General features: G+C 43.5%; 1 protein-coding gene across 1 annotated transcript; it reads right to left on the bottom strand.

The window, feature by feature from the left end:
• Positions 1 to 1,481: 1,481 nt before the first annotated feature.
• On the bottom strand, positions 1,482 to 22,315 carry LOC126418666 (calcium-binding protein P-like). The gene is made up of 3 exons (XM_050085550.1): positions 22,265 to 22,315; positions 6,886 to 6,988; positions 1,482 to 2,285 (listed from the first exon to the last, which is right to left on the bottom strand). The coding sequence occupies exons 1-3, from the start codon at positions 22,274 to 22,276 to the stop codon at positions 1,645 to 1,647; spliced, it is 756 nt and encodes a 251-aa protein (XP_049941507.1). The 5' UTR covers positions 22,277 to 22,315; the 3' UTR covers positions 1,482 to 1,644.
• Between the last annotated feature and the right edge of the window lie 1,000 nt (positions 22,316 to 23,315).

Raw genomic sequence — 23,315 nt, 5'->3', positions numbered from 1 at the left:
ACGACAGATGTTTCACATTCGGTTGCATGCATCACAATCCATGAGTTCTCATCACCTGTTACGTCAATATGATCGTATATGCATTCTTTAAGAGTCGATGCCTAGCTGATCACCCTGCACGGTTTGTAACTCACAAGGAGATGGCCTTCGATATTCATGGTACGAACCTTTGTGATTACTGTGATGCGACATTTCTCATTCGGCGTTCACGGTTTATGTTAATGGTTTGTTTTGTACATTTCTTGAATGTCGGCGATGTCCAATTTGCGAAGTGTAATATATATGTCCTATATATGGTAGATCTCCGAACCTCCCAGTCACTCATTTTCTGTTGCCCTTCTGATGAAGATGATGAGTCATTGCTAGCTAATATTTTTCCTGTCACAACTGTTAACACAAGACTTTCCAGTGAGCCTTACTAATGACTGAACTTGCGACCTCGCACTCAAGGGGTTCCTTGTAAGTTGTCTGTGTTCGCCGGCCGGAGTGGTCGAGCGGTTCTAGGCGCTACAGTCTGGAGCCGCGCGACCCCTACGGTCGCAGGTTCGAATCCTGCCTCGGGCATGGATGTGTGTAATGTCCTTAGGTTAGTTAGGTTTAAATGGTTCTAAGTTCTAGGGGACTGATGACCTCAGAAGGTAAGTCCCATAGGGCTCAGAGCCATTTTTGTCTGTGTGCTCCGAGAACTAGATTAAGTATTCTGCAGACACTCAGCACGGCTGTCTTCTGCAGTTGTCAACAGAGTTAAGGATGCTTTTTTAGGACTTGTATCCTGCACAAGGTCCTTGCCATCACATTGAAGGTCGTTTGAAAATTATGTGTTTGGACAAATGACATCTATATCAAATTGTTAATATTACAGCTATTATTATTATTGTTGTTGTTGTTATTGTTACTACTACAAATATTGACAATAATATTTCTATTATTATTAGTTCCTTGACTGTATTGTGATTTAATATGACTTTAGATGTATCCTTCCACTTCTCTTATGTATAATATTGTAAATATTGGCCTTATATACTTAAATGTAAATGAAAAATGTTCTAAAAACTTGTTACCATGTTTAAACATAACAGAGGATTGGAAGGTCCTAGGCTTAATACGTGAAATAAATAATTACATAAATAAATCACTTGATTAAAAACGAGGAGAACGGTTTCATCAATGTTCTTTAATTACTAGGAAGAAATATTTGTTCCATTACCAGTGTTTATTAAGAGATCCGTTTCATATAATATGTACGTGGCATAGATTAGGCGCATGGACTTCAATCTCCATCTATCTATCCTGATTTCGCTTTCCAGTGGTTTCCCCACTTTATGTGCAGGGGAATGCTGGAACGGACGCTGGTCTCTTTTCTTACCACTGTCCACTCGAATTGATCGTGAGGTTAAACTTTATCTTTCCGCTCATAGTTGTGTGAATTCAGATCAACAGAACGTACATCATACACAGAACAGAATAATGACAAAAGAATGTGTTCGCCACAGTTATTTATTATTAGAAAATGATGAGCAACAGTTTTCTTATTGACAAAAGCATTTATATTGGATAATCTCTTTTTTTGCGAGCGAAAAGCAAAACTGTTAAGAAAATGCAAGGCAACAGGAAACAGCGTTATGACCGTCGTAAGAGCTGAATTTAATAGACTTTTCCACTCCTGTATGAGCCGTCAGCTGATGTCCCATAGTTGTTTTGGTAAGCGCCGAAGCGAGACGCTGCCGTGTTGTAAGGGTAGCTGGCAGCTGCAGACTGGTAACCATCAGCACCAGAGGTGTACGGATAGGCTGCCGAGTTATAGGCAGCTGGGTAGCCACTGGCGGTATTTGGGTAGGTACCAGTGTTGTAAGGATACGAGCCTGGATATGGTGTGGTCGCTGTATTGTAAGGATAGGTGCCAGTGTTGTAGGGATAGGCCCCTGCGACGCCCTTCCCAGCTGCGTTGTAGGGGTAAGCGCCAGTATTGTAGGGATAGGCACCTGAGACACCTTTACCAGCTACATTGTAAGGGTAGGTGCCATCGTTGTATGGATAGGCACCTGCAATACCCTTACCAGCTGCATTGTAAGGATAGGCTGCCGTGTTGTACGGGTAGCTGCCCTGGAAACCTGTAGCTGCAGCGTTGTAAGGGTACGATGCCCGGTTGTAGGGATCGACTCCAGCACTGTACGGGTAGGCACCAGGGTAGCCCACTGCGGCGCGGTTGTAGGGGTAGCCTCCGGCGTTGTAGCGGTCAGCAGCTCCAGCGTAATAGGGGCTGTACGCCGCTGACGACGGCACAGCTGCAACAGAGGGGTGCCATGCAGTGTTTTTGTTTCATTTATATTCAAAAGAAAACAAATTTTATAATTCAAATCAAACGCCAACACACTAAAAAATAAGGACAATCTATAAACAGGACTTGTTCGTAACATATAACACCCATTTTTACCGCAAGACCGCTACAGTCGCAGGTTCGAATCCTGCCTCGGGCCTGGATGTTTGTGATGTCCGTAGGTTAGTTAGGTTTAACTAGTTCTAAGTTCTAGGGGACTAATGACCTCAGCAGTTGAGTCCCATAGTGCTCAGAGTGATTTGAACCACCCATTTTATTTCCTGCAGGATTTAAGATATCAAAATGACGTTTGTACTCGTAGAAAAACATAGTACGCACAGATACACGTAATTTCGGTGCATATCTTAATGGCTGCATGAGCTGTCATACTGAAGCAAGAATGTTCTTTTTAGTGAAACGATACATTTTTAGCGGGTGTCGAAAGCAAAGGTGCGAGTATAATGATAGAACTCTTGTTAATGGTGGTACTCAAACGTCTTGCAAAAAGAATTTGAGAAATGTGCTAGTACTGAAATGAAAGCCGGTCGAAATCGGCTGTTACAGTGTAAATACCGCCAAATGCGGCTTTAATTGTTGCATCAGGCCTATGACTGATTAATTGTTTCCACAAAAGCTGTTAAGTTAAACATGAGTACACATCCACGTTTTTAAACGTCTCTTCTGATATTGTAAAAGTTACCATACAGCTTCATTTACAACAACCTTAGCTGACTTTGAATCTGTGTCGTATACTGTAGGACCACGAGGAAATATGTTTAATCTTAGTGGTGGAGGTCTATCATCAAGTTGGATTGCTGCATATAACGGCGAAACCTGAAAAATCCATAACTGCTTTAACTTTTTTAACAACTTAATTTTTAAATAGTTACTTATGTATAAGCAGCGTCCACACGTGGCAATATCTTTTACCGCAATCTTAACAATACCAACGCATTTTCCGTAACGTATACACTGAGGGGAGGTGTGCTTTATGAGCGCTACAAAAAAGTGCTTAAAAAACACAAATTTCGTTATCTGTCGTTGCCTGTTTTTCACAACGTACTTTTTAAAGGTATGTCCGTATGTAAGAAAGGTCTTGAAGCAGGAAATATGTATCTGACATTTGTCGTGAAAAGTCAGTTTCATTATCAGTACCTAAATTTTGAGGTAAGTTTTACCGTAACATTGAAATCAATTAGGAATTTCGCAAAGTGGACATAAAATACCCCCCCCCCCCCTCCTTGCCCTTTGATATTCCGAGGTTTAAGAAGCAATGTATCATACTCTCCTTTTCAAGTGTTTTCCGCTGCCGTGAATATGTATAAGGAGCCACCATCAATCCGAAGAGTACGCAATATTTCGGTTGATAAAAGCGTTAAGAGGACAACGTATAACAAAATTACTTGCAACTCTGTGTACTATCATTTTCCGAGAGCCTAGTTTCGATAACTAGAGGCGCTTACGAAATGAAACTGGTGGAATATTTTACACGACTCTCCCTATACGTATGACCTATTCACATCCACAGATGGGCCTATTGTGATATCGTTATTGTGATATCGCCCAGAGGTTACAGCACCGCACCAAAGCCGACAACATCGTTACCACAGAAATTATCGATGTCTCGCTGCAATCCGCAACGGCGAATGGGTCTCTCTCTCAGCACAGCAGCACCTTCACATGGAGGTCAATATGGAGCCGAGCATGTAAACGGCCTGCCCAGTTTGTGACCTTAGCTTAAGCTGTCAGCATCACTGAGTAGGACTAAAAATTATTCGAGTTTCAGATGGAAATGTGCTTTAGTAAATGCTAAAATTTTACTTCAAGAGAACAGTTTGTTAATTAGTGCATCAAGCGATGCTTCAATGGTCAGTGACAGTTGTAAATTATCAAGCAGTGCTGTGGCAAAGGATTGTATGAAGTTAAATGAATCTTTTTATCGATTTACGTAATGAAGTGAGGTTTTAATTATGTTGTAGTTCAGAAGAGACATCCCCCAGAATAATTAGAGAGCTCACAGCTATAGCCAGACGATTGTGGTTTCGTCTGATCATAGCAGTTATGACCACTTCACGCTCGATGTTTGTGTCACTGCTGATTTTTGGTTGATGGGCTTTAGGCCATGGTCCAACGCATATTTCTCAGTCTAATGATTCATCTTTCAATGCCAGACACATCGTTAGAGGCTATAACTAATCATAAAGTAGTAACAATCTCAAATGCGCTCAGCGAACAAAACTTTTGGGCTTGCTGTGTTCCGTTGAGATTGTAGTTGGTTCTTGAGATGAGTTAGACGGAGAAATATGTCTTGGACCAAGGGCTCAAATCCATAAAATTGAAAGTCACCAACAATGAACGCTGCCTGGCGGCGTCAAATGCGACGATACGGGCCACAAACGCTACTGATATAAGCGTAATTGGGAAACGGCCCCGTGCCTGGGAACAAGAATGGCGAGGTTGGCCGGCTGTTAACATGCTACTGCCGTGGGCATCTAAGGGAAGTGGATGAAAGAGTGTTAAACTACGAGTAAATAAAAAGGTGTTGGACATCCACTTCTTATTACAGATCTTGGAGGTGGGAGACTTGCCTGCTACACGTTTCCAGAAACCTACCTTCCACGTAGAATAACTGCTGTGTTGCATTCCAAAGGCGGACCACGCTCATGCGGCAGGTGTTCGCAATGTTATGTCTCATCAGTACATTTACAATTCCTTAACGAAATTGTAGATACCTGGATTTCAGTGCTAAGGAAGATGTGTACTTTCACAATGGGGCGTTACTAATAGCGGACAACAGCAATCTAAAATGGCCAACAGTGCTCCAGCAATCAGAACATATGACGCCACGTCAAAATCTTACATGAGTCAATAGCGAAGGATGATATAATTTGGATTACCACTGAAGATATCAGGTCCTTGGAGATGTTCTCCACAGATGGAGACGAAATATTAATTTAATACAAATAATACATTCAGTCACGGTACTCTAACAGGCGTACATTAATAGGTAAAATAGCAAACGCGGTTTGGACCATATGATGTTCAAACATTATGAAATTTCTTGAAGACAATAATCTAATGGCACACAGAATAGATTCAGAAAATATCGTTCTAGTGTATCACAACTAGCTCTTTACTCGCAAAAAATAATGAATGCTATCGACAGCTGATGTCAGCTTCATTCAGTGTTTTTAGATTATCAGAAGGCTTTCGGTACCGTTTCTGACATAGCGCTTTTAATGAAATTAGGTGCGAATGAGGTATCGTCTCAATTGTGCGACTAAATTCGCAGAATTCTGGCAGAAATGGCACAGTTGGTAGTAAATCATGGGAAGCCATCGACTGAAACAGAAGAGACGTCTGAATTCCCAGCTCCTGCTGCTCTTAATCTGAATTAAAGATGTAGGAGACAGTCCGAGGAGACCTCTTAAATTGTGCTGGAGATGATGTTCTTGTTAACAGTTTAGTGAAGTTATCATAAAATCAAAGTTACTTGCGGAATTATATAGACAAGTTATCTGTGAAGTGCGAAAAGTGACAGTTGACATTAAACATTTAAAAACGTGAGGTCCTCCACACGAGTGCTAAAAAAATTCCGTCAATTTTCTGTTACACCACAAAATCACATAAATTTAAAGGCAGTCGATCGAGTTAAATACCTTATGATTACAATTATGAATAACTTAAGCTGTAACAATCAGATATGAAACGTTGAGGGAAGGCGAAAAAAATGCGATTTATTACCAAAATACTCAGGAGAGGCAACAAATCTACTGAAGATACTGCCTGCACTACGCCTGCCTATCCCCTTCTGGGGCATTGCTGCGCGGTGTTGCATTCACAGGAGATATTATTGACGGAAGCCACTGAAAAAGTTGAACGTAGTCAGCTCGTTTTGTGTTATTGGGAAATAGGGAAAATGGGGGAGAGAGTGTCACAGATATGATACATGAGTTAGGTTGGCAATCATCAATACAAGTGCGTTTTTCCTTGCGGCGAGTCCTTTTTACGAAAGTTCAATAGCCATGATCGCCCTCCGAAGAAGAAAATCTTTTACTTTTTATTTTATTTATTAATTAAGTTTTTGTTCCAATTTACATAGGAATAAATGACTATTGTAATGAACCAAGATAAACCGGCCTTCGCACGAATAGGTTTAGGTGTACATTTGTCACAGGTGGTAATCACGAGTGAAAGGATCGAGAAATAGTCCGAAAGTGGTTCTTAAATGTGAATGGCGAAGGGGTTACGTAGGAGTACGCAGAATAACTAGTTTTAATGGCTACTGTAAGGGTGCTGGTAGCAACTGTAACGGTTTTATCTTGCCTTAATTTCAACCGTAGTGTCCTTTTTGATGTAACTTGAACGTAGACGTAGAATTACTGCAGACGGAAAATGTGGTCTGATGTAAAATACTCGGTAATAGTCTCTAATGTAGAATATACAATTAAAGTAAGACAGTAAGTCCCTTGCTGTGATGCACTGCTTAACTGACAAGAATATTTGTTCCAGTAGACGGTCGCCCCCAGAATGGAAGTATGGCTATGTGGATGGATGCAGTCGCTTACCCGTCGCATCGCCCTCGGCTGCCTTTTTAGTGCGCTCGGCGTCACCGTTCTGCACGTCGGCTGATAAAGCGTTGGCCGCCAGCACCGCCAGCACCAATAACACCTGCAACAGAAAAATAAAGCAAGGGTGAGAACGTAGCTAGCCGCGCCATAAAAAGTCGGCTGTCGGGGTTTATGTGCGAATAAGCGACAACAGTTAACTACAGGTTTTAGTGTCAGTAGTATTACTATCGTATGTACGCAGTACAAATGAAACCATGGTGCTCACTTCAAAATATGTATTCAACTTTATTAATGATTTGTATAATTAGAACACTGCCCGTCACTGCTGCGTGAATAAACAGCTGGAATGTTCCAGCGAAAAGCCTCTTCGTCACCCGCATGGGACGACAACAAGCCTCCAACATTGCTTTTATTATAGTGGGTAAGAGGAGGAAAGACTGGCACAGTAGTATCAGTTCCTTAATCACACAGATTTTTTGTACGTAATGTAGCTACATTATTCTTCTCTAGTGTAGTTTCTATCCAACAGAGCCCACGATTTTCTAATTCCTCGCCACAGGTACTAACTGTGTAAACCTCCATGGTTTCTGTCGTTTCTGTAACACATTGAAGAGCCAAACAAACTCATATACATGCGTAATATCGAACAGAGCCCCCGCGAGCACGCAGAAGTGCCGCAACGAGACGTTGCATGGACTTGACTAATGTTTGAAATAATGCTGGAGGGTCCGACATCGACAATCCTGCAGGGCTGTCGATAAATCCGTAAGAGTACGAGGGGGTGGAGATCTCTTCTGAACAACACGTTGCAAGGCATCCCAGATATGCTCAATAATGTTCATGACTGGGGAGATTGGAGGGTAGCGGAAGCATTTAAGCTCAGAACAGTCTCCCTGGAGTCACCCTATAGCAATTCTAGACGTGTGGGGTGTCGCATCGTCCTGCTGGAATTGGCCAAGTACGTCGGTATACACGATGGACATAAATGGATGCAGGTGATCAGACAGGATGATTACGTACGTGTCACCTGTCATAGTCGTATCTAGATGTATCTGGGGTCCCATATCACACCAACTGCACACGACCCATACCTTTACAGAGCCTCCACAAACTTGAACAATCTCCTGCTGACACGCAGGGTCCATGGATTCATGAGGTTGTCTCTATACCCGTAAACGTCCATCTGCTCAATACAGTATCAGGTAACATGTTTTCAGTCATCAACAGTTCAATGTCGGTGTTGACTGGCCCAGGCGAGACGTACAGCTTTGTATCGTGCATTCATCAAGCGTACACGAGTGGGCCTTCGGCTACGAAAGCTCATCGATGATGTTTTGTTGAATGAGTCGCACGCTGACACTTGTTGATGGTCCAGCATTAAAATCTGCAGCAATTTGCGGAAGTGCTGCACTTCTGTCACTTTGAACGATTGTATTCAGTTGTCGTTGGTCCGGTTCTTGCAGGATCTTTTCCGGGCGCAGGAATATGCCTCCAACTCGAATGACAATTGAAACCTTGTGTGAATTTTAACTTACCCAGAGGTCTACAAAGTTTAGATTTCCAAAATAATCATCCCATTGTGCAGCGCTGTATCTTCCACATTCATGTCCAGAGAAGCTTGGAGTACTTTTTACAATTACTTTTAGGGGCAAAGTTTCGTATACTTTTCCCGAATATTCAATTTCCTCTCCATCAGACGCACGAAAAACAATCGGACGATAGTCAAACTCGTCCCGTACTTTTGCGAGCATGTCAACATTTACCTAAAGTTTCTATCTCTATATCTACACACGTACCAAGCAAGCATCACACACAGCATAATGAAGGACATCTTGTACCGCTGCTGGTTATTCCTTTCCCGGTTCCACTTGCTATTGGAGAAAGGGGGAAGCGACTACCGATATACCTCTGAGCTAGTCTCAGTTTATCTTACCTTGTCTTCGGCATCCTTGTGCAAGATATCCATTTGTGGCAGCAGAATTGTACTACAGTTAGTTGCAAAGTTCGATTCTCTAAGATTTCTCATTAGGGAGACCTGATTTGTCCCCACATATATAATGTGCCTTTTTCAAGGCCAAAATGGCTGATTCAAATGGCTCTGAGCACTATGGGACTTAACTTCTGAGGTCATCAGTCCCTTAGAACTTAGAACTGTTTAGACCTAACTAACCTAAGGACATCACACACATCCATGCCCGAGGCAGGATTCGAACCTGCGACTGTAGCGCCTAGAACCGCTCGGCCACTCCGGCCGGCAAGACCAAAATGCAGCAAGTAAGCACTGTGCAAGGAAATTTAAGACATTCGTTTGCAGTCAGTTCTGGAAAGATAACACACACACGCACACACACTCGCTCACACACACACACACACACACACACACACACATACATATTGTAAACACTAGCGCCATGACACAAAAAGCGATGACAGAAGTTACCGATAGTGACACCGACCATCTTTGGTTATATCGTGGTGCTGCTGTTTACATTGTGTGTGTGTGTGTGTGTCTGTGTCTGTGAGAACGTGTGCAAGGCAGTGTTTCGCAGCAAGAACGTCTTCTTCCCTCCTGGGATTCCTATTTGAGTTCACGGTTCATTTCCCCAATACTCGCGTGCTCATCGAATCTACTGGAAACAATCCTAGCAGCACGTATCTGAATTGCTTCGCTGTAAAGTTGCGCTCTACCAAAACTATATTTCGGTAGTTTTGGCACGCTACATAAATGTCGCAGTAAATGGCAGAGGTACCGGTGGTACTGAGAGCATTCGTAGTGCAAGAAACGTAAATGAATATATCAGAGAGAAACTGAGAGCCAACTGCTTCTCTTTGAGTTTTGTTTGTTTGGTTCTTTGTTTTGCACATACTGCACATTTCCAGCGTTAGTGTAATTGGTATTTTATATTCTTATACCGAATATAGATTGTATTTTATAAGTAATAATAACTAGTCAATGGCGTAACCTCTGCGCTTTTATGTAATCAAAGCAATTACTTATGATGCAAGTACAGTTTACATGCATATTATTGATTTTTTTCACCGTGTACAAAGTATTGTTCGATGAGAGGACACGGAACAGAAAAGTCTAATAAACTTATTTCCGGAAACATGCACATTATTGATTTTTTTTCACCGTGTGCAAACTCTAGTTATTGTTCGATGAGAGGATGCGGAACAAAAAAAGTCTAATAAACTTATGTCCGGAAATGAATGGTTTCCATGCTAGAGACCATTATTCAATCATTCATTGTTACAGAGACCGCGGTCTATTACGCGCAGCGTTACGCATCCACAGTTACAGTATGCTTGGTTTCCTCCTAGAGGGTGATACTGTTCGTCATACGTCATGCCTTAGCGCCCTTTCCTACTATAGTAATTGGAAATGTGGTGTCCGGTTCACTTGTCTTGCTCACTCACCTTGTAGTGGATGTAATACAGCGTTGTACACGATGGTTTCGTATTCGCATCTAGAGCTTGCCGACACTGTGTTACTTACGGAAAGGCAAATGGCAACGAGCGGCGGGCAGCAAGGTTGTATCATGGGACATATCCCTACCGGAGACAACCACAGCATTCAATGTCTGTAACAGTGTTTCGCTGTTTGTCTGAGAGAGGGTCATTTCAGGAATCAGGAAATCATGAAGGACGTACCCGAAATGTTCCGACACCAGACGAAGGAAAATGTGATCAATACTGTGGAAAGGACCGCCGCGTCAGTACCAGGCAGTTGTCCCGCTAGCACAGCGTAAGCCAGACGACCGTGTGCAACATTCTCCATCACAACTGCTACTATCCGTATCGCTTGCAGCGTGTGCAGCGCAGACTTTCCACATTGGGAGCAGTTTTGCCACCGGTTTATTCACCAGGCAACCACGATTTCGGGATTTGTGTCCACCATCCTAATCACAGATGAGGCCACATTTACGCGGAGTGGTATCTTCATAACAGCGTCTTTGGGATAATATGCAGAACCCCCATGGTATGGTGACAGCTAGTCGCCAGCATATGTGCAGCCGGAATGTGAGGGCCGGGACAATGGGCGACCGTATTTTGGGACCAGTCTTTTTTACAAGTCACATAACGGGCCTTAACTATAGATGTTTCTTGCCGGTGATTTTGCATCCCCTGCTGGAAGATGTGGATTAATGATTGGAACAGTTAGATGGGTGCTGCACGATGGTGCTCCAACCCACTTTACCGTTAACGTCCGGACGCATCTCAATCGTGTCTTCCCTGGTCGACATACAGGACAAGGGGTCCAGTTGCACGGTCTGCTCGTTCATCGGATCTCAACCCCTGTGATTTCTGGTTGTTGGGCCATATCCAAAGTATCGTGTACGCAGAGCCAATTCCAGATGTGGAGATACTGGAGAAGCGTATTCATGCTGTCTTTGACACTATACAGATGCAGCCTGGGTGTTGTGAACATGTGACACAGAACATTCTACTGCGTGTACGTGCATGCGTTAAGCACATGGAAACCATTTTCAACACAGACTGTAGTTGTGGCTGCATGGTACAACGTATTGGACTGCAGTCTCTGTAACAATGTATGATTGAATAAATGTTCTCTAGCATGGAAACCATGCATTTCCGGACATAAGTTCACAAGAACACAAAATTCCTTTGTTGCTGTGTTATCGCCATCTCGACTCGACGCAGTTCGGATAATGAACGAGCGACCGAGCTAGGCGCAGGAGGGAGACCTTTCGCATCAACCACATCAACCTGCAAGTTACAACTCGCGCCTAGGTAAGCTTTTAGTTTCGATGCATATGAATAAAATTCATCTGAGGTCTCTATCTTTATTCGAGTAGAAAGTACAGTCGTGTGAATACATATGGAGCTCTCTGTTACATCCTCTGTTCTATCGAAAATAACTACCAGGTGCTTTCGTTCTTCACACTATTTCACTGCACTTATCAGCTGCAAAACTTCTCTCGTTGGAAGTCAGGCAGAAGCCGCCGCCTTAGGCGGCCTCCATAGCAACCTCTGGCCAGCTACGGACGGTATGGCGAATGCGTAACGTCAGTGGGGTGCAGGTCGTTCGTTATGAACCCTATAATGCCGCACATTCCACAAATTTATCGTTCCCTGCTTGTCATGATTCTGATTTTCTCTTGCTCGCAAATGAGCTATTACTGTCAGGCAAGAGAACAATTTAGTTTCTGACGGTGGGACAAGTGGCAGACTGTTCGGAACAGTTCTGCGCTGTCCGCAAGCTTTCCATCGCTGGACTTGGGACTGACTGCAGCGCAGCTGTTCTTTACATTTGTTACACGTTTGTCTAGGTAACGTATTTAAGTGATTAACACGTTTATGTAAGCGCGAGATACGACATTGGAGTTGTCGTTCGATGATATCCATATGTGCTGGATTGGAGACAGATCTGGTGATCAAGCAGGCCGAGGCAACATGTCGACACGCTGTAGAGCATGTTGGGTTGGTTGGTTGGTTGTTTGTGGGAAGAGACCAAACTGCGAGGTCATCGGTCTTGTCGGATCAGGGAAGAACGGGGAAGAAAGTCGGCCGTGCCCTTTCAGAGGAACCATCCCGGCATTTGCCTGGAGCGATTTAGGGAAATCACGGAAAACCTAAATCAGGATGGCCGGCCGCGGGATTGAACCGTCGTCCTCTCGAATGCGAGTCCAGTGTGCTAACCACAGCATGTTGGGTTACAACAGCGGTATAAGGGCGAGGGTTATTCTGTTGGGAAATACCCCTTGGAATGCTGTTGGTGAATTGCATCACAACAGGTTGGATCACCAGACTGACGTACAAATTTGCTGTCAGGGTGCGTGAGATAACCAGGAGAATGCTGCTGCTGTCATACGAAATCGCACCGCAGACCATAATTGTAGACGCAATTGATTTTTGTGTCTAACGCGCAGACAAGTTGGGTTCAGGTCCTCAATTGGCCTCCTTCTAACCAGCAAGCGGCCATCATTGGCACTGAGGAAGAACCAGGTTTCATCAGAAAGCATAACAGATCTCTACCCTGCCCACCAATCAGCTCTCACTTGACACGTCGCAAATTGCGGTGGTTTGGGGTCACTGAAATGCATGCTACAGGCCATCTGTCTCGGAGCTGTCCTCGATGTAACCGATTTGTAACAGTTCGTTGCGTTACTGTGGTGCCAATGGCTGCTAAAATCGCTGCTACAAATGCAATACAATGTGCCAGAGCCACACACCGAGCGCAATGGTTCTACCATCTCTCTAGTGCCATGTGGCTGCCCCGAGCCTGGTCTTCTTTCTATCGTACATTCCCGTGACCAGCGCTCCCAGCAATAAAGTACAGTGGCTGGATTCCCACCAGGTCTTTCTGCAATATAGCAGAAGGAACATCCAGTTTCTCTTAGCCCTATTGCACGACGTCTTTCAAACTCACCGAGGTGTTGATTGACCTTAGAGGCATTCTTGAATAACATCAACTCACCAAGCCCAATCTCAAACGGTCACGACCGTTACAGCGTGTATTTAAAGCCAACCTAATTTACGTCCTCATGTGGTGCTACTAGCGCCTCTCTTATGCCACTGGCACGAAATTTGAATAGACATCTGAGTTGTAGAAACACGCCTACAAACATTCGTATATTTCTCTCCTTCTTGGTGTTGTGTCTCTTTTTTCCGTCAGTGTATTTCGCTGTACCGATCTTCCATGATATTGATCTTGTCTGGTGAAAGGCGAGCTAAAAGCAGCAAACGTTTGGTTTGGAAACATCAATACTTTCAGAATCTTAGCTTTTTAGTAGCCTTAAATGATGGTTACATCATGTAATAGCAATTACTCAGGGAAGTGCAACCTGACAACATCTACTTCAATCATAGCTCAGTCTAGAAGAAGAAATATTTCAAGTTTCGTTGGCTGTGATGACTTAATATGTTCAGTGCATTGTAAGTTGCTAGTGGGTATGAACAGATACTGCAGTCACACCATACTAACTTTCTTACCTACAGGGTGTTCGACAATGTTTAGACGATTTCCCATTTGATTAACGCATGCCAAAAACAAGATACAGCGATGTGATCCCGTTTGTTAGTAGTGCGGATTGTCAAGTTTCATCCCATATACAGGTTAGTAATAGTCATACTAGTAGTAGCAGCATCGTGTGTTCGCGTCGCAGTGCTATTTTCGCTACGGTGAATCTGACATGCAGGTGCGACGTGCCTTTCGTATGCATTTCAACATTCAGCCGCGATATCCCATTTCTGCTCGTGCAATAACACTGAACTGCGTAAGAAAGTTCCACGCAACTTCCAGCGCATCCAGTCCAATGACAATCAGCCCTCGGAACACCGTCCGAACTCATGAGAACATCGAACGTGTGCGTAACAGTTTACAAGCAAATCCTAGTTGTTCGTTACGAAAACGTGCCAAAAGCTTACAGCAGTTAAAAGATCAAATTCACGATGAAATTTCCATAAGTCCACCAGCAGTTACAAAAGAGGTGTTCAAAAACTGGGTGAAACGTCTCGTGTAGGTGTAACTGAGAATAGTCGTCATTTGTCCGATACAGTATTGCATAAGGAAATTTGAATAAATATTGTACCTGGTGTAAAATGTTCAACTTCGTTCCGCTATTAGTTTGTGTGTTATTCAAATTTCATATCGACAAAACATTGTGGAACATGCTGTATTTAAAGAACAACATGGTATATGTTGTCAAAACTAAAGCGCCACACTGAAGAGCCAAAGAAACTGGTACACGTGCCTAATATCGTGTAGGGCCCCCTTGAGCACCCAAAAGTGCCACAACACGACGTGGCATAGGCGCGACTAATTTAACTTCTCAAGTAATGCTGGAGGGAACTGACACCATGAATCCTGCAGGGCTGTCCGTAAATCTATAATAGTACTAGGGGGTGCAGACCTCTTCTAAATAGCATATTGCAAGGCATTCCAGATACATCTACATCTACATCCATACTCCGCAAGCCACCTGACGGTGTGTGGCCGAGGGTACCCTGAGTACCTCTATTGGTTCTCCCTTCTATTCCAGTCTCGTATTGTTCGTGGAAAGAAGGATTGTCTGTGTACTTCTGTGTGGGCTCTAATCTCTCTGATCTTATCCTCATGGTCTCTTCGCGAGATATAAGTAGTTGGGAGCAATATACTGCTTGACTCTTTGGTGAAGGTATGTTCTCGAAACTTTAACAAAAGCCCGTACCGAGTTACTGAGCGTCTCTCCTGCAGAGTCTTCGACTGGAGTTTATCTATCATCTCCGTAACGCTTTCGCGATTACTAAATGATCCTGTAACGAAGCGCGCTGCTCTCCGTTGGATCTTCTCTCTCTCTTCTATCAACCCTATCTGGTACGGATCCCACACCGCTGAGCAGTATTCAAGCAGTGGGCGAACAAGCGTACTGTAATCTACTTCCTTTGTTTTCGGATTGCATTTCCTTAGGATTCTTCCAATGAATCTCAGTCTGGCATCTGCTTTACTGACGATCAACTTTATATGATCATTCCATTTTATATCACTCCTAATGCGTACTCCCAGATAATTTATGGAATTAACTGCTTCCAGTTGCTGACCTGCTATTTTGTAGCTAACTGATAAGGGATCTATCTTTCTATGTATTCGCAGCACATTACACTTGTCTACATTGAGATTCAATTGCCATTCCCTGCACCATGCGTCAATTCGCTGCAGATCCCCCTGCATTTCAGTACAATTTTACACTGTTACAACCTCTCGATACACCACAGCATCATCTGCAAAAAGCCTCAGTGAATTTCCGATGTCATCCACCAGGTCATTTATGTATATTGTGAACAGCAACGGTCCAATGACACTCCCCTGCGGCACACCTGAAATCACTCTTATTTCGGAAGACTTCTCTCCATTGAGAATGACATACTGCGTTCTGTTATCTAGGAACTCCTCAATCCAATCACACAATTGGTCTGATAGTCCATATGTTCTTACTTTGTTCATTAAATGACTGTGGGGAACTGTATCGAACGCCTTGTGGAAGTCAAGAAACACGGCATCTACCTGTGAATCCGTGTCTATGGCCCTCTGAGTCTCGTGGACGAATAACGCGAGCTGGGTTTCACACGACCGTCTTTTTCGAAACCCATGCTGATTCCTACAGAGTAGATTTCTAGTCCCCAGGAAAGTCATTATACTCTAACACAATACGTGTTCCAAAATTCTACAACTGATCGACGTTAGAGATATAGGTCTATAGTTCTGCACATCTGTTCGACGTCCCTTCTTGAAAACGGGGATGACCTGTGCCCTTTTCCAATCCTTTGGAACCCTAGGCTCTTCTAGAGACCTACGGTACACCGCTGCAAGAAGGGGGCAAGTTCCTTCGCGTACTCTGTGTAAAATAGAGCTGGTATCCCACCAGGTCCAGCGGCCTTTCCTCTTTTGAGCGATTTTAATTGTCTCTCTATCCCTCTGTCGTCTATTTCGACATCTACCATTTTGTCATCTGTGCGACAATCTAGAGAGGGAACTACAGTGCAGTCTTCCTCTGTGAAACAGTTTTGGAAAAAGACATTTAGTATTTCGGCCTTTAGTCTGTCATCCTCTGTTTCAGTACCATTTTGGTCACAGAGTGTCTGGACATTTTGTTTTGATCCACCTACCACTTTGACATAAGACCAGAATTTCTTAGGATTTTCTGCCAAGTCAGTACATAGAACTTTACTTTCGAATTCATTGAACACCTTTTGCATAGCCCTCCTCGCACTACATTTCGCTTCGCGTAATTTTTGTTTGTCTGCAAGGCTTTGGCTATGTTTATGTTTGCTGTGAAGTTCCCTTTGCTTCCGCAGCAGTTTTCTAACTCGGTTGTTGTACCACGGTGGCTCTTTTCCATCTCTTACGATCTTGCTTGGCACACACTCATCTAACGCATGTTGTACGATGGTTCTGAACTTTGTCCACTGATCCTCAACACTATCTGTACTTGAGACGAATCTTTGGGTTGAGCCGTCAGGTACTCTGTAATCTGCTTTTTGTCACTTTTGCTAAACAGAAAAATCTTCCTACCTTTTTTAATATTTCTATTTACGGCTGAAATCATCGATGCCGTAACCGCTTTATGATCGCTGATTCCCTATTCTACGTTAACTATTTCAAATAGTTCGGGTCTGTTTGTCACCAGAAGGTCTAATATGTTATCGCCACGAGTCGGTTCTCTGTTTAACTGCCCAAGGTAGTTTTCAGATAAAGCACTTAAAAAAAATCACTAGATTCTTTGTCCCTGCCACCCGTTATGAACTATATCCAGCAAATTAAAATCTCCACGCAGAACTATAACATGGTGGGGAAATCTACTCGAAATATTTTCCAAATTATCCTTCAGGTGCTCAGCCACAACAGGTGCTGAGCCAGGGGGCCTATAAAGACATCCAATTACCATGTCTGAGCCTGCTTTAACCGTGACCTTCACCCAAATCATTTCACATTTCGGATCTCCGTCAATTTCCTTCGATACTATTGCACTTCTTATCGCTATAAACACGCCTCCCCCTTCACTGTCCAGCCTGTCTCTGCGGTATACATTCCAATCTGAGTTTAGGATTTCATTACTGTTTACGTCTGGTTTCAGCCAACTTTCTGTCCCTAGTACTATATGGGCGTTGTGACCGTTTATTAATGAGAGCACTTCTGGGACCTTTCTATAGACGCTCCTGCAGTTTACTATTAGCACATTAATACTGTTATTCCCTGTTGCATTTTGACTACTCCTACCTTGCCGCGCCTCAGGAGGCGTCTTGTCGGGCCTAGGGAGGGAATTCTCCAACCTAAAAGACCCCCATGTGCACGCCACACGTACTCCGCTACCCTTGTAGCCGCTTCCGGCGTATAGTGCACGCCTGACCTATTCAGGGGGACCCTACATTTCTCCACCCGATAGCGGAGGTCGAGAAATTTGCACCCCAGATCTCCGCAGAATCGTCTGAAGCTCTGGTTTAAGCCTTCCACTCGGCTCCAAACCAGAGGACCGCGATCGGTTCTGGGAACGATACTACAAATAGTTAGCTCTGATTCCACCCCACGAGCGAGTCTTTCCGCCTTCACCAATTCCGCCAACCGCCTGTACGAAATGAGGATGACCTCTGAACCCAGACGGCAGGAGTCATTGGTGCCGACATGAGCAACAATTTGCAGTCGGGTGCACCCAGTGCTATCGCCGTCGGCAGGGCCTCCTCCACATCACGGATGAGACCCCCCGGCAAGCAGACAGAGTGAACACTGGCTTTCTTCCCCGACCTTTTCGCTATTTCCCTAAGGGGCTCCATCACCCGCCTAACGTTGGAGCTCCCAATAACTAATAAACCCCTCCCCCCGTGTGCCTGCTCGGACCTTGCTGAAGGAGCAGCCACATGTCCACTCACAGGCAGAGCGGGCGATGCCACACGGCCAGCCTCCACATTTACCCTCCGCCGCGTGCGCCGCGAACGCCTCTGAACCCGCTGCTCCCCTTGGGGAGAGGTGGCCCAACCGCGTCCGGTACCCGCGAAGATGTCTCGACAGCAGGGACCATGTGTGAAGCATGTAACACCTGGGGTGTACCATGCGACGCACCAGACTCCCCACTGCCGCTACACTCCGAGGCAGCGGCCTGAAGACGGCTGACCGCGGCCATCAACACGCTCAGCTGTTCGCGAACAGCGGCCAGCTCCTCCTGCGTCCGTACACAGCAGTCACACATCCTATCCATCCTAAGGAATCAATTTACTGAAGAGATTTAATCAACTTTTAACTAGACTGCTAATTCACTAAAGGCGGCTGATAGTTGACTAAACTGTAGTTACTAGACACTTCTTGTACAAAACAATGAAAATAACACTTCCTGTCTCTGGAATGTATTGAAAACAAACACTAGCACTACTGGCACTATGGTTGACTAAAGGGACTCTCTCTGACTGTATTCAAAACAAACACGAAATCTATGGAACACTATTAATAGCACTCGACAAATAAAGCTTCCTAAAAGCAAAAACACACGGAAGAAGAAGTGACAAGTAAGAAAAATACAGTTAATACTTAAATTAAGGTAGCTCGCTACATAGCAGACGTGAAGCAGACGGCGGTAATGTTCATGCCTTGGGAGTTTAGTGGACAGCGGCAGTGTTTAAACTCATAAGAGTGTTCCTGGAGCGACTCTGTAGCAATTCTGGATGTGTGGGTTGTTGCATTGCCCTGTTGGATTGGCCAAGTCCGTCGGAATGCACATGAACGGATGCAGATGATCACACAGGATGCTTACGTACGTGTCACCTGCCAGAGTCATATCTAGACGTGTCAGGGGTCCCACATCACGCCTTACACCATCACAGAACCTGCACCAGCTTGAATAGTTCCCCATTGACGTGCAGGATCCTGGATTCATGAGGTTGTCTCCATACCCGTATACGTCCATCCACTCGGTACAATTTGAAACGAGACTCGTTCGACCAGGGAATATGTTTCCAGTCATCAACAATCTAGTGTGCCAAGTACCAAGTGGACAGAATTTAGCATGTTATCTTTCAGGAGGACATCCAACAACTATATCAATCAATGGATTGTATAGTCTGGATTGTTTGTGCTCCGGTTTAAGGAAAACTAGGTTTCATACGTCTTAATGTTCAAAGATTTCATATCTCCTGAACCGTGTGTCGGATAATGATATAATGTTGCATGTACATTCCCGTGGTATATGTGGACAGTGTCAGCAACATGTGTGGCAAATAGATTTAATAGTAAAAAAGTAATAATTTGCGAGACGTCTTCTATTCCTTTCTCGAGGATAAATGAAAAACTTCATAGATTTACTATCAAACTTACAAAACCATATGATAATTATGCTCTATAAAGACCGGAAAAGTAAGAAGATAATCAACACTAACTGAAGAATTAAAACAGCTCATGAACCTCAGAGCTTACACTGCCCAAGACTTTAGAATGTATAGCCCGCGACCAGCTAACAAACTACCTAACTACAGAAAATCTACTAGACGAATATCAGTCAGGTTTCCGTAATCATCGCAGCACAACATCTGACTTGATAAAGGTAACAGATAACCTGAAGCTTGCCATGGATTCACAAGAGGCGACTATTAAGTGCTCCTTAGAATTCAGAAAACCTTTATACCGTCGACTTCAACATATTACTTGCCGAATTTAGGAGCCTAAATTGCTCACCAAATACAGTAGCGTGGTTTCGTTCATACCTGATGTCTCGCCAGCGGTAGAGGCACACAATGCCCCCAGGGTACTGTGTTAGGTCCTACATTCCTTTCGTTTTATGTCAGTGATACGTCATTAGTTTTGTCCTACTGCAAATGCTACACGTATGCTGATGATCTCCAGTAATATTTAAATGCAAAACCAATAAGGCTGAAGACATTTATTGTGAATTTCGATACCGACCTGTCTACACTATCAAAATGGGCACATGATGTAAGGTGAAACTCAATCCTCCTTCACAAGGAGTCTAGAAGTAATAATAGATGAATATATAAACCGGACTGAGCACGGAACTGCAATGTGCAAGAAGGCATCAGCATTTCTTCATGCTCTACTAAAATATGACAAGGTATACCCTCTTGACTTGAAAAGTGAACTTGTGCAAACACATACACCTCCAATTATCGATTAAAGCGATGTTATCTTGGAAGCTCTTTTGGAAGAAAACTCAAGGTGCCTGAAACTGGTTAGGGATGCCTGTCTTAGTTACATCCGTCATGTTCGACTTTTTGATCATAGTTCACTATCACATGCACTGGTATCCTGGTTGCATGCAGACAAAGTCGAAGATTTCTATACTTTCCGTCTTCTCAAATATCTTATCAACGAAAATCGTCCCTCACACTTGTTCTCAGTGACAGCGTTCTTGTCGGAAAAACACGACAGGGACACCCGTTTCCATCAGAGCAAGTTATGTTCTAGTATCTGTATGTCTATCGTGATTTCGGCGTCCTCGGCATTGTCTCACGTTACCATGCTTTTTGTCTTTTCCTCGTTTATTTTCCTTCTCAGTTCTTCGCATTTGCCATCTAGGCCTATCACCGTTTCATAATTTCTTTTCTAAAGAACAGGAAATTGATGTGCAGAACATGGAATAAAAACCTGAAGAAAAGATTGGTCAGCTCCTGCTTGTGGAGCGTAGTTCAGTACAGCGCAGGTAGGTACTTGAGCTGAAGACGAATAGCTCTAAAACGAAAATAACGAAGTAAAAAGCATGTAAGAAAGGTCATAAATTGCTATCGCAGCAAACGGTAAATGTAAGATGAGAACAACTTTGTTAGTCACAGAAGAATGGAATTTGTCTCAGATTCTTTTTAATATACATATATATAATGTCGAAATGTGAAGTAATCAATAAGTACTTTACTTTTTTATACCTATGATGAATTATTCTATGCCATTACTTTTTTGCTCATGATCATACCATGATTGCTGATTGTGAGGGCTGTGAACAGCTGTTCATATTTCAAACACAACTGATGTATTGGATTTCAGGGGTCAGAAACCAGTTTCTATGAAAATAATAATTAGAAAATAAAAAGGCTACACTTGTTCAGTTGCTTGGAAAATATTGTCTCATTCATGACAGAAATGGAGGTAGAAAAGAATTTACAAAGATTTACTTATTTTAACATAACGATCAATCGAAGAGACAAAACTTAAGTGAGAACAGAATTCTACTTAAATTCTACAAACCTATGTCGATACTAACCATAACATATGAAAACGAGTCGTGGATTGTACTGAAAAAGAAATTAGCTGAGAATACAAGAACCGGAGATGCGATTTGCATAAAGAATAGCTGGGTACACACGGGAGGAAGGGAAATGCTGGTATTGAAGAAGTAATTGGAGTAGATTAAGGAACACATAGGAACAACTGGAAGACGACAAAATACTAAAATTACTCATGAATGATTTACCCAGCGAGCAGAACAGAAAGACCTAGGAAAAGATGTTAAGATCAATAATTCTACGAAGGGGGTTTAACAGTCGAATGACTAATAATACACACAGAAAGAAGAAGAAGAAGAAGAAAGGCAGGTTTGGATATTACGAAAAGATGAGGAGAAAAGGATTGTACCATTGGAAATGTTTGTAGGGAGGAGTTTAGATGTAGGCTGAGAAGGCAGAGAGAGAGAGAATTGAGAAGGTATTGAGAAGAGTTGAGGAGAACAGAAATCACTTACACACTATATGGAAAAATGAAAAAAATGGCTAGGCCACATATTGAGACGCCATAGCATATTCCATCAATGAATTGCAAGGATGGTAAAAATAAATAGGGGAAGAGGAAGATGTCAACTAAGGGACAGCATGAGGCATAGAAGAAAAAAGTGCCATGCCTGGACCTTCCGTAAGATGAAACAACTGCAGCTGACGGCGCGGTACTCACCAGGTGTGCCATCTCTGTTGCGTCGGAGGATCTTGACAGGTGAGACTGTGGGATGTTTGCCTTTTATAAGGATTCCCTTCCGTGCGTGTCTGCCCCTCCATCGCGAGCCGCCGACGCAACAGACGGACCGACCGAGCGGCCGGTCGTTGCTCACGAATAATTGCCGGCGCATCCTCTTTGAGAGTCTGGACCAAGGTGAGGCGAGAGGGAAGCGGCTGCCGGCCCTCGGTGCTTGGCGGGCACGCCGGGTCACCAGGCCGGGCGGCATTTGCTCGACCCTCTTTGCAAATCGTGGTCGATTTTTTCTCTGCCGAAACATAATGTTGAAAATCGTTCGATAAAATATGGAAGCCCCGTGATTAGGTTAACAGATGGTTAGTGCTTTTTCCCTAAAGCTCTAGATAAAATAAATTTGACTTACTCCATAAACTACGTGCGAACTATCCGAGGAACTGGTTTCGGGCGGTCTCAATTTGGCGGGTGACGGACCGCTGCTAAATCAGGCACGAAAACGGCTATTAGTGTTTCTATTCAACTTCGACCGGAGAACAGATCCAGTTTTCTTGGTTTTCTACCTTAAATATAAACTGTTCTACCAAGAAGTGGTGGAATAATCTGTAAATATGAAAACTACTATCTTTTACATCTTATTTGTTGCATATGTAGAGGTCACGAATATGAATAATTGATGATAATATGTAACAGGAAAACAAAAGTTTTACCTTCTGTTACGAATAGACAAAGACTACTTCTGTGCAACGACACATTCCCGTAAGCAATTGTCCGATACGCCTTTGAATGTTAGGCGACGTTAACAAGTTCTTTAGAGGCTTGCGTGGCTCGCTGCGTGAATAAACGCTTGTTTACAGTTGAAACAAAAAGATGCAGGCAGGTTTTTGAGAGAATCCGATTGCGAGAAGTATTACGTCATCTGTGTAAATCATCTTTTAGACGACTACTCAGCATCTATACCCATCACCTTCATTCAACTCTGTCGATTCCTCAGTATAAGAACACTGTCTAATGGCACCACCATAAAGACTCAAGTAGA

This window comes from Schistocerca serialis, chromosome 9 (genome assembly GCF_023864345.2).
Source record: "Schistocerca serialis cubense isolate TAMUIC-IGC-003099 chromosome 9, iqSchSeri2.2, whole genome shotgun sequence".
Lineage (NCBI taxonomy): Eukaryota > Metazoa > Arthropoda > Insecta > Orthoptera > Acrididae > Schistocerca > Schistocerca serialis.
This window is presented reverse-complemented; position numbering and strand designations above follow the sequence as displayed.